Raw genomic sequence first — 12748 nt, 5'->3', positions numbered from 1 at the left:
TCTGCCTACTTGTGATCTCTCTGTCAAATAAATAAATAAAATCTTAAAAAAAAAAAAAAAAGAAAAAAAGAAAGCTTCCCAACTGATCTCATAAATTGAATATAAATGTGATACAAAAACTAGTCAAGGAGAACATAGAAAATAACCGTAACAGGACAAGCTCACTTCTTAAGAGTTTCAAAAATCCTAAATAAAATATCAGCCAAACAAAGCCAGTAATACACATAAAAAGAATCCCAAAGATGGTTTAATATCAGAAATCTACTAATGTAAAAAGGTATATGATAAAGTCATATAATATAAGCAAAATAGTAATATAAATCAGTAAAGAGGAAAAGCCACACGATCGCAGTAAGTGCAGAAAAGGCATCTGCATTTTTGTAATGTAGAAATTCCCAGCAAATTACAGGAGTGGAAAGGTATACTTTCTTAACCTCAAAAAGGTATTTTCTTAATCTTTTTTTTTTCTTTTAAGATTTTATTTATTTGTCAGAGAGAAAGACTGAGAGAAGGAGAGCACAAGCAGAGGGAGCAGCAGGCAGAGGGAGAAGCAGGCTCCTTGCTGAGCAAGGAGTCCAATGTGGGGCTCCATCCTGGGACCCTGGGATCATGACCTGAGCTGAAGGCAGACGCTCAACTGCTTGAGCCACCCAGGCATTCCGTAATTTCTCAATCTTTTTTTTTTTTTAAGTTTCTTTTTTTTCTTAAAGTTTTTTTTTTCTTTTTATTATTTTTTTGACAGTGAGAGACAAAGAGGGAAAGGGAACACAAGCAGGGGGAGAGGGAGAAAAAGGCTTCCTGCCGAGCAGGGAACCTGATATGGGCCTCAATTCCAGGACCCCAGGATCATGACCTGAGCCAAAGGAAGACTCTTAACAACTGAGCCACTCAGGCACCCCCGTATTTTCTCAATCCTGAAGAAAGTTCCATATTTATTTTTTTGACAGACAGAGATCACAAGTAGGCAGAGAGGCAGGCAGAGAGAGAGAGGAGGAAGCAGGCTCCCTGCAGAGCAGAGAGCCCGAAGTGGGGCTCGATCCCAGGACCCTGGGATCATGACCTGAGCCAAAGGCAGAGATTTAACCCACTGAGCCACCCAGGTGCCCCAAAAGTTCCATATTTAACACTGAAACACTAAAAGCTTTCCTTCTGAGGCTGGGAAGATAAGTTTATGCTCACTACCAGCACTTTTAATCAATACTACACTGGAGTCCTTAGCAAGTAAAGGAACACCAGGGGAAAAAAACAAAGAAATAAAAAGTCAAAGATCTGAAAGAAGACACGAAAATGCCTAACTAGAAAATCTAGCGGAATCCAACCAGGTAAGCGTTCTAATAATGGAGTTCAAAAACGAATCCTAAAATTCAGGTGAAGAAGGAAAACGCTGAGAGTCAGCAACAGAGATAAGAATGAGGCAGGGAAGCCCAGCGCTGGCCAGGAGGATGTATCCCAAGGCTCCTGTAAAGACAGTGTGGTATCAGCACAGGACTGACAAACAGGCAAGGGTCAGAATGGAGTCCAGAAATAGGCTCAGACATCTACGAACCCCTGATGAATGAAAAATCAGTGTGGAAGGGAATGATGGTCCAAAACAATGGTGCTGAGACCATCAGCTGCACCCCCAGATGGCCAACATGCTGCCTCTAGGTGCGATTCATCCCTCCTCCCACCGCAGAGGGGCCTGGGCAGGGGGCCCTGCCCTTAGTAAGCACAACACACTGTGTGTCCCTGAAGCCGGAGGAGACCTAGATGTGGGATATGGGTGAGTGAGCAGGCAGAGGGACAGGGGAGGATCACAGACGGAGCTGGGGGAGTGGTCCAGACACAGCATGGGCAGTCTTGGAAAGACCCAAGGAGAGTGCAGGTGGGTGACCAAGGGAGTCAGTGGCTCCAAACCACCACAAGATGTGGCAAGTCCTCTGCCACCATTCTTATTTAATCCCTGAACAACGCGGTGTGGAGGGCAGGAATTATCACTTCTATCCTGGGAAAGAGAAACGAGGGCTCACAGACATGGCCTGCTGCCCAGGTTCTCGCCCTCCCCCGACGGCAGTGGTGTGTGTTCAAAGAGGGGGGTAAGCCAGGCAAGGAGCTCCTGCCGCCCCGCTGTGACACAGGGGTCTGCCTTAGTGCACCGTGAGGTTAAAGTCTACTCAAGGTTGATACCAAGGTCCAGAAATCAGACAGCCATACTCCTGTATTCATGAAAAGCACTTCCTTACAGCTCCCTAGGAATCATGGCCAAGGGGGCTTACTTCTTTTACAGAGAAACGAAGACTTCTCGTAGCAGTTCTCTGCATGCCAGCTGTGCAGGTCGTGGTGGCGGAGGGTGGGGAAGTGGAAGCACTGGAGTTGGGCGCAGAACACGTTGTCGCTTTCTGACATGGCTGAGGCGAAGATGGGGTCTGGGGGCAGGAACACCTCTGAGGAACCTGGGGGGAAAATAACATGGTGTCAACAGACCAATCGCATGCAGTCCTTGTGGGGACCAAGGCTCCCCTTCAAGCTGGACCATCAGTCAGAGGGCTTGTGGGCCGCCCCGTGCTAGGTACACTGCAGGTACAGCATTCGTTCACAGCCTCCCCTAGTTCCCACGAGCACAGCTCTGGGCAATGGGATGAATAAAGTAACGGGCCAGAACACAGTAGCTTAAAAATGTTCGCATTCATAAGGATAAACAACAAATAAACAGGAGCGGGGGGACCCATCCCAACAGGGTATCAACTAGTAAATGAAGAAGGGCTCAAAAAGGCACCCACTGCACGTGCTGGGACACACAATTCAGAACCATGGCTCTGACTGACGACCCAGCAGGGCTATTAGCTGGCCAGATGAACTGGAAAGCACCCTCTCCCTGGGAACCCCTCCCAGCTCCAGGGAGGCTCTGTCACTCACTTAAATTCTGCCTTCCAAGCTGGGGACCAGGCAATCAGAGAGCGTGCTGCCCTGGCAGCCCAGAGTGGGGGTATCGGAGTGCAAGAGAGGGGGCCAGGAACCTCTATGCTTCTCATTTGCAATGTCCCAGGAGGTAGGACTCTGGCCATATCTGGGGCACAGCACAGCCAGCTCCCAGAGCCCACTCTCTAACTCAGAGAACCCTTCAACACTGGACCACCAAAAGATGCCTTAAGGCTAACCCAGACGTGGGTCACCGGAGATATCCTCATTTTACTATGACGGCAAGGCGGTTTACCCTTGGACAGCGACAAGGTGTTCCCATGCATGCCTTCTGAACTCTATTTGCTCCCAAAACTAAGCATGGAGGTCAGTTTGGAAGAGCTAGAGAGTCTGGACGTGGGCCCTCATCCTGTACACACTGGGAACATGGCCTCCCAGCTCCCTGACACGGGCAGGAAGATGGACTTTGGGGAAGCTGATGGGATAGAGGCTCATGCCCCAGCTGACAGGCACAATGTCACTGCACCCCTGCTAGGGGATATTGGGGCTCCATGATCACAGGAGGACCACGGAAGGAGGGTAGGAGGGGGGGGCTTCTCACACCATTTGGGGAGACTGCCTCCAATGCTAAGAGTGGGTGCTGCCGCTCTTAGCTCCCTGCCCCCCAGCGAGGTCTCCTGTAACCCTGTGTGCCCTCTTCTTCTCCTTCAGATGGCCCTTCACTTGGCAGAAGCCTCCATTCTTAAAAACTGTTTTCTTCACTATTTGACTTCTTATCTCATAGGCTGAAAATGGAATAGATTCATCCTGTCCTTTATTTAAAAAAGAAAAAAGAAAAAAAAAGTCTTCAGGGGCACCTGGGTGGCACAGTCAGTTGGGTATCGAACTCTTAGTTTTGGCTCAGGTCATGATCTCAGGGGACTGGAATTGAGCCCCACACATCAGGCTCTGCACTCAGCATGGAGTCTGCTTGAGATTCTCTCTCCCTCTCCCTCTGCCCCTCCAGCTCATGTTCTTTTAGAAAGAAAGAAAGAAAAAAAAAAAAAAAGTCTTTAGCCCTAAGTCTAGTCACCAGCCCAGAGCACAATGTCAGCATGTGACTACAAAGCTCCGATCAAGGACACAGGTAACCTCTCAGGATAGAGTCCAGGGGCCCGGCCCCCACCACCTGTCCTGCCCTTGGCTGCCTGGAACCTGCCTGAGTCAAGCTGAGCGCGGAGGGTGGGGTGGATGAGGGCGGCTCCAGTGCCAGCAGGCCATGCACGGACAGAGGGCACAGGGAGGGCAGAGTGGAGCGAGCTCCTCCCACCCGCTGGTGCCCATGGGACTACGTGGGCCTCCTCGCTCTGTGCTGGTCAGAAGCCCTGTTAACCCTGAGGTCATGTGAGCTGTGGTTTCTTGAAACCAGTAACTTAGAAGATCACTTCCTCTTTGCCAAACCTCGTTCCTTTCGGGTCTTCATTTTATGTGCCCTCTCCATCCTTTCTCTGCCAGGAGCTAAATGAGGCTAATCCCAACACACTCAGTGTGGTCTTCACTTAGCATCCCCCCCAAATTCATGGCCACCTGGAATAAGGTCACCATGTGGACCTTATTTGGCTCTCAAGGTTAAATCATCTGGGATCTGGAGTGGGTCCTAAATCAAAGGACCAGTGTCCTTATACCAAGAGAGAAGAAACAGAGAAACATGTGGGAAAAGGTCACAGACAGAGCAGAGCACAGAATGTGGCTATCACAAGCCAAGGAATGCCAGGAACCACTATGCACTGGCAAAGGAGGAACTCCCCGAGCCTCTGGAAGGAGGGCGGCTCTGCCGACACTTGATTTTGGATCTGTCCCCAGAACTGTGAGAAAGTAAACTTGGGTAGGCCTTTTTTTTAAATTTCATGTTTGTTCTCCAAATGGCCCAGTGAAGCCATAGAGACAAGTATGGCCATGAAAGACCACCTGGAGCCTTTGCTATTCTCGCCAGGGGGGACAGCCCCATGTCCCCCAGCTCAGAGCCTGCTATCATGCCCTGCAGACTTGGGTATTCTCTGCTTACCAGTGTCAAGAAGATAACCGTGTCCAGGAAATGGCTAGACTATCCTGAAGGCCAGCACCCTCTGCTGGGGTCAGGGCAGCGGGCCTCGGCCTAGGATTCACCTGTGTTTAGGGCAATGAGGAACTACTAGATTTAGCCTTTCCAACGTACCTGGTGACACTCGGGCCTGGAGACCCAAAAGCTATTTACTTGTCTACTATTCTGGTGAGTCATCTACACACTATACTCACAACTCTTCTGAAAGACCAAGTTTGCGAATTTGGGACCTGTTTTCAATAGGATACTTGGAGGACACAAGAATGGGGTGACCTCCCAAGCAGGAGCAAAGACTGGTAGGTGTGGTCCCTCTGTCAGGGCCTCTGCTGTCCCCGTCTCTGCTCCCTGCCCCTTTCCAGTTGCCAGGCTCAGCGCCCCAGTCCTATAAGACCCTGTCCTGTGAGACCCTGTCCCTCTTCAGGGAATCCAGCTGCCCGGGGCTTTTGAATACCAATCCTGTCTGTGCCTCCACCCCTCTATGTAAAAACACAGCCTGCCTCAAGGCCACTCCGGTTGGGAAACAGGTGGGCTCTAAGGTCAGTCCTCTTCGTTCTCTACAGTGAGGTGCACAGAGCAAGATGTCTGGGGTCCCTGGGGCCACCCTTCCTCACTTGTCCTTCTCAGAGATACTTAAGAAATCCACAGTGGGACCAGGATGTTTGGGGAAAAAGAACAGGACCCAAGCTCAAACCACAGGTCCAAAGAGCACCCCAAAAATGAGGCCTGACAAGGGGAGAGGGCAGGGGAACATAGCTCCGGCAGCAAGTGGAGAGGCCACAGCCAGGGCCTGAGTGAAACCTGCCGGTACCAGGGCAATGGGGTAGGAGGGGAGGGACAGGACAGGCAGGGCGCAGGACTCAGCTGCCCACACCAGACATACTTCCTTTACGTTAAGCTGGTGTTTCCAAGCAGCTCAGCATAAAATCTTTAAAGTAACATACGTGTATACACACACACACACTCTCTATTTTAATTCCATCTGCCTGATGACTTTCCTACCAGTTTAGATTCTCCTTCTGGATATCTCTATCCTAGAAAGCTTATGCCTCCCTCTCTGTGAGCTGCACACTCTGTACGCTCATTTTTATACCCCAATTAAAGGCCTTCACTTAAACGGAAAATGGACAGTCTAGAAATCTGGCCAAGTGAGAAGGAAGCACAGGTTCCAGAAAAGACTCTAGCCCCATACAGGGCCTGAAACAAGGGCCTTGGGGTGCCTGCCCATTATCATGGTGCTCCCCACAGCCTGGGGCCTGTTCCTCTCCATGAGCCCTGTACCAGGCACCGCTGGGGAGAGGGTGGGGGGAAGTGGGGAGCCCCCAGCAATATCCTCTTAGTCAGGATGATGCCCCCCACCCCAGCCCAACTGCAAACCCAACAACTCTTCAGAAAGACTTACCCTTGAACGCTACCTCCCAGCGACCTTCCAAGGAGCGGTTCCGGCTGGCGATGACATACTGGTAGCCGACCCACAGCCTGCAGGAGGGTGGAAAGCCAGCAGGCCTCAGCACAGGAGGGAGATAGCCAGGGACTGGGTGTGAATGTGGGCACCTTAGAGTGACTTTTCCAATATCAGGTTTGTAAAGCATTAATGATTTTTTAAAGTTTTGATACTTAATTTTAATAAAATGCATTAAAAGTCTAAACAATAAATTCACAGGGCAGAAAAGGTTGTACCTTGGCTACCTCCTGCCAAGCCCATTCTTATTGGCCGATCCAATAAAGTTTTCACATTCTATGCAAGACCAATCTTATTCCTGGGGCATACAGAGCCCCATGAATACAACTCCATGAATTTACCAAAACCACAGAATGGCGTGCTCTGAAGGGGTGACTTTTATAGTATGTGAATTACATCTCAATAAGTCACAAACCTGTGTGCATCTACGTGCGGTGCTGGGTGAAACCATGCTCACGGTCTCCAGGTTGGTCTCCGCTTAGAGCCAGCTCGCCCCAGACCTGCAGTGTGCTTCTGAGCACGCACATCATAGCACTGAGGGGGCCATGCTCATGGACCTGGCCGACTGCCACAACCACCTGCTGAGTGTGTGCCTGTCACCCCAGCCTTCCAGCCGCAGTCCTGGAGATGCCCGCCAGCAGGCCCAAAGCCACCGTGGGAGAGCTGGCCCGATGCCACTCTTGTCCCTTCAGCCTACTGCCATGCACACGCCCACCCTGGTGAGACAGGGGGCTTCCCCAGCCAGTGGGCTGAGCCCTCTTGTTTCTCCACGGACTCACAATCACACTGTGATCTAGAAGTTATTTTGTAGCTATAGGAGGAGAAACAGCAAGGTGATTGTGACCTGCCAACATCACAGGACATAACAGGGGAGCCTGAACCCAGCCAGGGTCTTGAAATGAAGGCTCACTCTCCACCTGCGGCTGTCGTTGTGCTCCTACAGCAGGATGGCATCCCTGAGACAGAGTGCTGGCCATCTGGCAACCCCTACATTCCACTCCCCCACCCCACCCCGGCAGCTTGGAAGAGGCGGCAGGACACCACCTCCAGAGAAGGACTACCACAGTCCTTAGCACACACCTGCCCCCCAATAAGACCCTCAAAACTCTGGGCTTGGAGATGCTGGCAGCTGGGTATTCCCACATTTTCTCTATAACGTCACAGAGCCTTGGGGCCAAGAGCTAGGCTCTGGAGCCAGGCTGCCTGGGCTGGAACCTGGGCATTACCAGCTAACGTGTTCCCATGGTTACGTGTTCACCCACCCTGGGCCTGTCTTCTCACCCACCAGCCTCCCACGGTTTCTGGGAAGACTGTACACAAGTATGCCGTTGGAAAGCATTGAGCACAGGGCCTGAAAGAACCATCTTCCACAGAAGAAACCCACACCCACTTGTATGGCCCTTCTGGCAAGCCCAAGAAGCCCCATCAAACAGCCCGTCCCAACACAGCTGCAGCTGGACCCAGATGGGAGCCAATAGGGACCGGCCCAAGGGGGCACAACGTGGCAGCTCATCCCTGCCCCTCTAAGAGCTCCCGGCATCATCCTGATGCCTGATCCAAACCCCAGATCTCTATTTGTTTCCAATGGATGGGGCTGCCCTTCCCCAGATGCCGGCCAGCTAAGCCTGAGGAGTATCATGCGTGGCCAGAGGCCACATCCTTAGTGAGCATCCTGCTTGCGGGGAAACAGCCTGACCTAAGGCCTTGGGTCCCCATCCCAAGACTCACTTGTGCTGGTCCTGCCACGCGAAGCTCCGCTCTGGCTGGTCCCATTCCTGGGCCAGGACAAAGCGCAGCTCCTGGTCAGTGGAGAAGGTGGCAAGGGAGCCGTTCACGCGCTGGCAGGTCTGCGCCGCATCCCAGTAGTTCTCTCCGCTCAGGTAGACCCGATAGCAGCTCGCTGTGCCCTCATAGTGGTGCCACCCCGTCGGGCACTTCCCTAGGAAACATGAAGGACGGGAGGGGAGTTGTCCCCTAAATTAGGATCCTCACTCCAAAATGCAATTAGACACGCTGCATCTGAGGTCAGAAATCACCCCAGGGACAATGAGGCTCCAGAAGCAAGCTCTGCTATGAAATGCAAGTTTCTTGAAGACACAGATGCAGCCCAAGGCACAAGCACATGCAGGGACTCAACTGGTTTCTGTAAGGCCTTTGATTTACTTGGCAGGAAAGACTGTCTGTCCAGTGCAGTTCAGTAAAGTAGATTTCATTCTCGGGTGAAATGTGGTTGACAAGATGACCAGCTCCCCATGCCTGCTCACTGCAAGCCTGGCGGGGGCGAGCAGAAAGGCTCCCTGCCCACACTGCTCCCACTACCCCAACACCTGGCTCTCTGGCCACTCTGCCAGCAAGCCCACTGCCTCCTGAGCCCAGTCCTTGGCCCTCACTTTCTCTTCACAAGGGTAGTGGCCAGCACTCCCCTAAAACAGAAACGTAGGGGATGAGTGCTGGAAGTGCCACTGGGATCAAAGGACCAACCCCTGCCACCCACAGACAAGAAACCGAGGCCCAGTATTTATGCGGCAGGCAAAAGCGGAGTAGCCAGTGGGGGCCTGCATCTCCCTGAGGGGGGGCAGCCCAGATGTCTCCTCATCAGGTGGGCCCACCTCCCGGCCAGGAATACTCCTGTTAGACTGTGTGGCTGGCCTCATGGAAGCTCTGTGACCCGTTCCACAGGATCTATAACCTTCAAATGCTGCGGCACCCACCTCCTAAGCACACACTAATGAATAATAATTTTTAACAAGCCAGCTGTTAATAGAACCCAAGTTTTTAATGCATCTACGTCCTGTGGACCTGGTAAAACTTCTGCAAGATGGATGCCCATGTTTTTTACTGTTTAGAGCCTATACGTGTAACTTATTAACAAAGGTACAGAGATTCCAAGAGGGGAAATGGCAGCTCTGGCCTGGAGCCAATGAGGCCGGCCACAGCTGTGCTGCAGTGTGAAGAGGGGGACAGCGCCACCTGCCCACTGAGGAGGACCCGCTCACATACTGCTGAGCATGCATGAAGGCCCATCACTGTGGACCAGGAGCTGGGCCTGAGCTCATCCCTGCTCAGAAGGTGCACAGAGTGCACAGCATATCCCTGCTGAGTGTATGGCATGGGCTGGAGGGGCAGGGGATCCCCAGGGGAGGCTTACTATGGTTCTGAAGCTCCCACACATGATGTGTCCCACCTGCCACACCCCCTCCAGGTGCGTTCCACCTTGTCTCCAGGCAGAAGTGGAGACACCAAGATGTGCAGAGGCCCAGCTTCAGGCCCAGGCTCCTCACCCACCACCCTGGGATGGGTCCAGAGGGAAGCAGGGGTGGCAGCTGGCAGTGGGGAGCAACGGAAGGAGGGAACATTACTTTTTATTGGCTCAACTTTTTTTAATCATTTGAAATCTGTGGAATTATTAACCTCAGTAGAATCAGTACCTGTTCCAAAAAAAAACAGCTAAGTAATGAAAAGGGCAATGTGTGGGCTGGGACTCCACAGGACTAAGTCCCCCGTTGGCTACATGGCCTTGGGTGGGCTGATCTCTCAGAGCCTCGGTTTCTTCACCTGCCAAGCTTGCCCAGCGTCCCTTCAACTACAACAATCTTTGCAGTTCACAGCTATTATGGATCAAGGCCAAGCACAGCATCAGGGTACGGGGGGCGGCTGATGCCAGCTCTGCAGCTCGTTCAGGCCCGGTCAAACAACCCAGGTGCCACGCGGGGTCTGAGCTCTGAGATGCCCCCCCGGTGCTGAGTGTCCATATGTGTGTGTGGCAGGTCGGGGGGTAGGTATTAATATAGCCAACAGCCTCCTAGGCTGCGCAGGAGACGCGTCATACGGCAGTTCCTCCTGTCTTGGTATACTGTACCTATGTATGTCACTACACCTGTCTGCTTAGGACGGGGTGGTTTTGGTGTGGCTTTTCGATCTTTCAACCTTCTTTAATCTTGTAATGCTCCTTTAAAAATCTTAATGTCATGGGAGTTCATTAAATAATTAGTCTCTTCAAAAACGGTTTAAGAACAGAGATAGAACGTCCCCTCCCCGTCAGCTGGACCTGATCTCTGGGAGCCTATTACTTCATCTACCAAAAAGCAGCTGACTTATGGAAACAAGCAGCCCAGTTCCAGAGCCGGGTTCGCAGCATGGCTTCACCACTCAGAGGCTGGGGTGACCTGGGATGGGTCACCGTGCAGCCTCGGTCATCAAAGGAGGCAAACAGCCCGACAGCCCTGAAGGGCCATTTCTGGAGGCCAACCCCTCGTCCGGCTGAGCAGCCCTGATAGCCAGGGGCCACATGGGGCCACAAGGGGCCACAAGGCATAAGTCCCAGACAGGGCAGGTCTGCAACTTACTGCTGAAGCGCACGGGCTGCGCCACATTCACCGCGTGGAAGTGCTTGGGGTCGCTGCCTCGGGCTCGGCCCGGCCGCGGATCCACAGCCTCCTTCCCATGGTAAGGACGTGACTCCCCAGTCACTTCTGAAAGCAAGAAGAGAAATGGGCTGTCAGCGCAGCTCACGCAGCAGTGAGGCACACGGCCACGTGGGGCTGGTGCCAAACAAAAGCACAACGTAGTCAGCCTCCTCAGGGCTGGGAAAACCAGGTCAAGCGGAAGGCAGCACACAGTCTAGTTACTCAGGTGTTCTTTAAAGTCTCAGAAACCTTGCTGCTCATGCCCAATGGGTCACATGTGCTCCCTACAGAAATTATTCTTCATTTTTTTAGTATTATTACGGAAAGAGGTCTCTCCTTCATTGCATTTTCTAATGGGCTGCTAGCACAGCACAGGGCTAGCTAGTTATTCCTGCAGCAAATCCCTCAGCAGCCCTGGCTCCCTGGCAGGGGGTGGGGAAGAGTCTCTCCAAAGGCCAGGCCGCCCCTTGTACTCCAACTGTCTGGGTTCCGTGAGCATGGAGGGGGAAGCACTGTGTGACACCGTCCTCTGCACTACCTGCGCTGGGCCTGAGTTGCTGGCTGAGCCCCTGCCTGAGGGTTCCTCTCAGTGCCCCAAGGCCAGGGCATTCTGACATTCCTGCCTGGCTCTTGGGCACCCGGCCCATGCCCCGCTGTGCAGATGGCCTCCAGCACAGTTAGAAGTGTGAACAGGAAGCTGTTCCTGTGATGAGGAAGACTTCTAGTTTCATGGATCATGATCTGATAGCAATTCCTAAGTTAGTGCTTCCACAGTCTCTCTGTAGAGTTCTCCAACCCTGAGAGCACCACTATCCTCCCTCTCGAAGGTGAGGGGTGATGCGGGGACGTGACGTAATGTACCCGAGGCACAGGAGACAGCCAGGGGCAATGTCCCATCCGGGCCGCCCTCCTCCCTCCTCTGCCCGCATGGGGGCATCTCGGTGCACAGTGAGGACACCTGGTACAAAGTCATGCCAGACAGCGGTGACCTTGGTCTGCAGAGCGGCAAACAGAAGGAGGCAGCTCTGCTTCCCCAAGGCCATGTCCAGCAGGCCTGAGGCAGATGACATGGGGCACATGGCATGGCGGGTGGGTTTGTGGGAGACCTGGCTCCATGATGCTCCACTTGATGGAAGCTTCGCCAGCTATCTGATCCTGCTCGTGTCGCAGACTCTAGCACTGTTTTCATTTCATAAATAATCTGTATTTTCCCTTATTGTAAAATAACAAATCATGCATGTGAAATAACAGAAATACAGGAGTCTGAAAAGCCAAAACATAAACCACTACTATGCTCAGTCTGCCGCCCTTCCAGTCTTTTTTTCTGTACAAATCCCTAAAAATACCGGGATCACATCACTCTGTTTTATGATATGCTTTGTAAGCTTGAATAGAAGCGGCTTTCCATATTCTCAAATGCACTTAAGAACACCACTTTTAATGGCTGCAGAACATTCTGTGAATGGATTTAGTTATCATAATCCCCTATGGTTAGAACTTTAGGTCGTTTGCATTTTGTCATTACCCTATAAAAGACTGCTCAGAACAACTTGTACAAAAATCTCTGGGTGTGCTCCTCCTCGTTTCCTTCTGAGACCCTGGGCAGGCCACAAGCCCTAGCAACTCTGGCTCCTTCCATCATTCAGTACAGTATTTACATAGCCCCCACCCAGGCAGGTGATGTGGCTCAGGGGCCATCCGGTTGCAAACCACTCTAAAAATATATAAAATGTGCTACCAAAGAAGCTCAATTCAAGGCAAGACCTTAAAGGAGAAGCATTCAAGGCCTTCCGTACAACCTCACCACCAACACAACCACCTCACTGCTGTCACCTGTGTGTGCTGCAGCTGCTCTCTTCGGGGCAACAGCAGTTCTCCAGGACCCAGGTGCCCCATCCCCACTGC

At 52.2% G+C, this 12748-nt stretch overlaps 1 protein-coding gene across 5 annotated transcripts in view; it reads right to left on the bottom strand.

The window, feature by feature from the left end:
• Positions 1-12748, bottom strand: part of DGCR2 (DiGeorge syndrome critical region gene 2) — an 88209-nt gene that overhangs the window by 22897 nt on the left and 52564 nt on the right. For 3 of the 5 annotated variants that reach the window (XM_047696266.1, XM_047696263.1, XM_047696261.1), the window contains 4 exons: positions 10784-10909; positions 8166-8376; positions 6378-6454; positions 2256-2432 (listed from right to left, as the gene is read on the bottom strand). In XM_047696266.1, coding sequence (XP_047552222.1) covers positions 2256-2432; positions 6378-6454; positions 8166-8376; positions 10784-10909 — 591 coding nt within the window. Of the gene's footprint in view, positions 1-2255; positions 2433-6377; positions 6455-8165; positions 8386-10783; positions 10910-12748 lie in introns of all 5 variants that reach the window. The other 2 variants (XM_047696265.1, XM_047696262.1) reach the window with 1 other exon arrangement.

This window comes from Lutra lutra, chromosome 12 (genome assembly GCF_902655055.1).
Source record: "Lutra lutra chromosome 12, mLutLut1.2, whole genome shotgun sequence".
Lineage (NCBI taxonomy): Eukaryota > Metazoa > Chordata > Mammalia > Carnivora > Mustelidae > Lutra > Lutra lutra.
The sequence above is the reverse complement of the archived record's forward strand: the minus strand, read 5'-3'. Positions and strand labels throughout refer to the sequence as shown.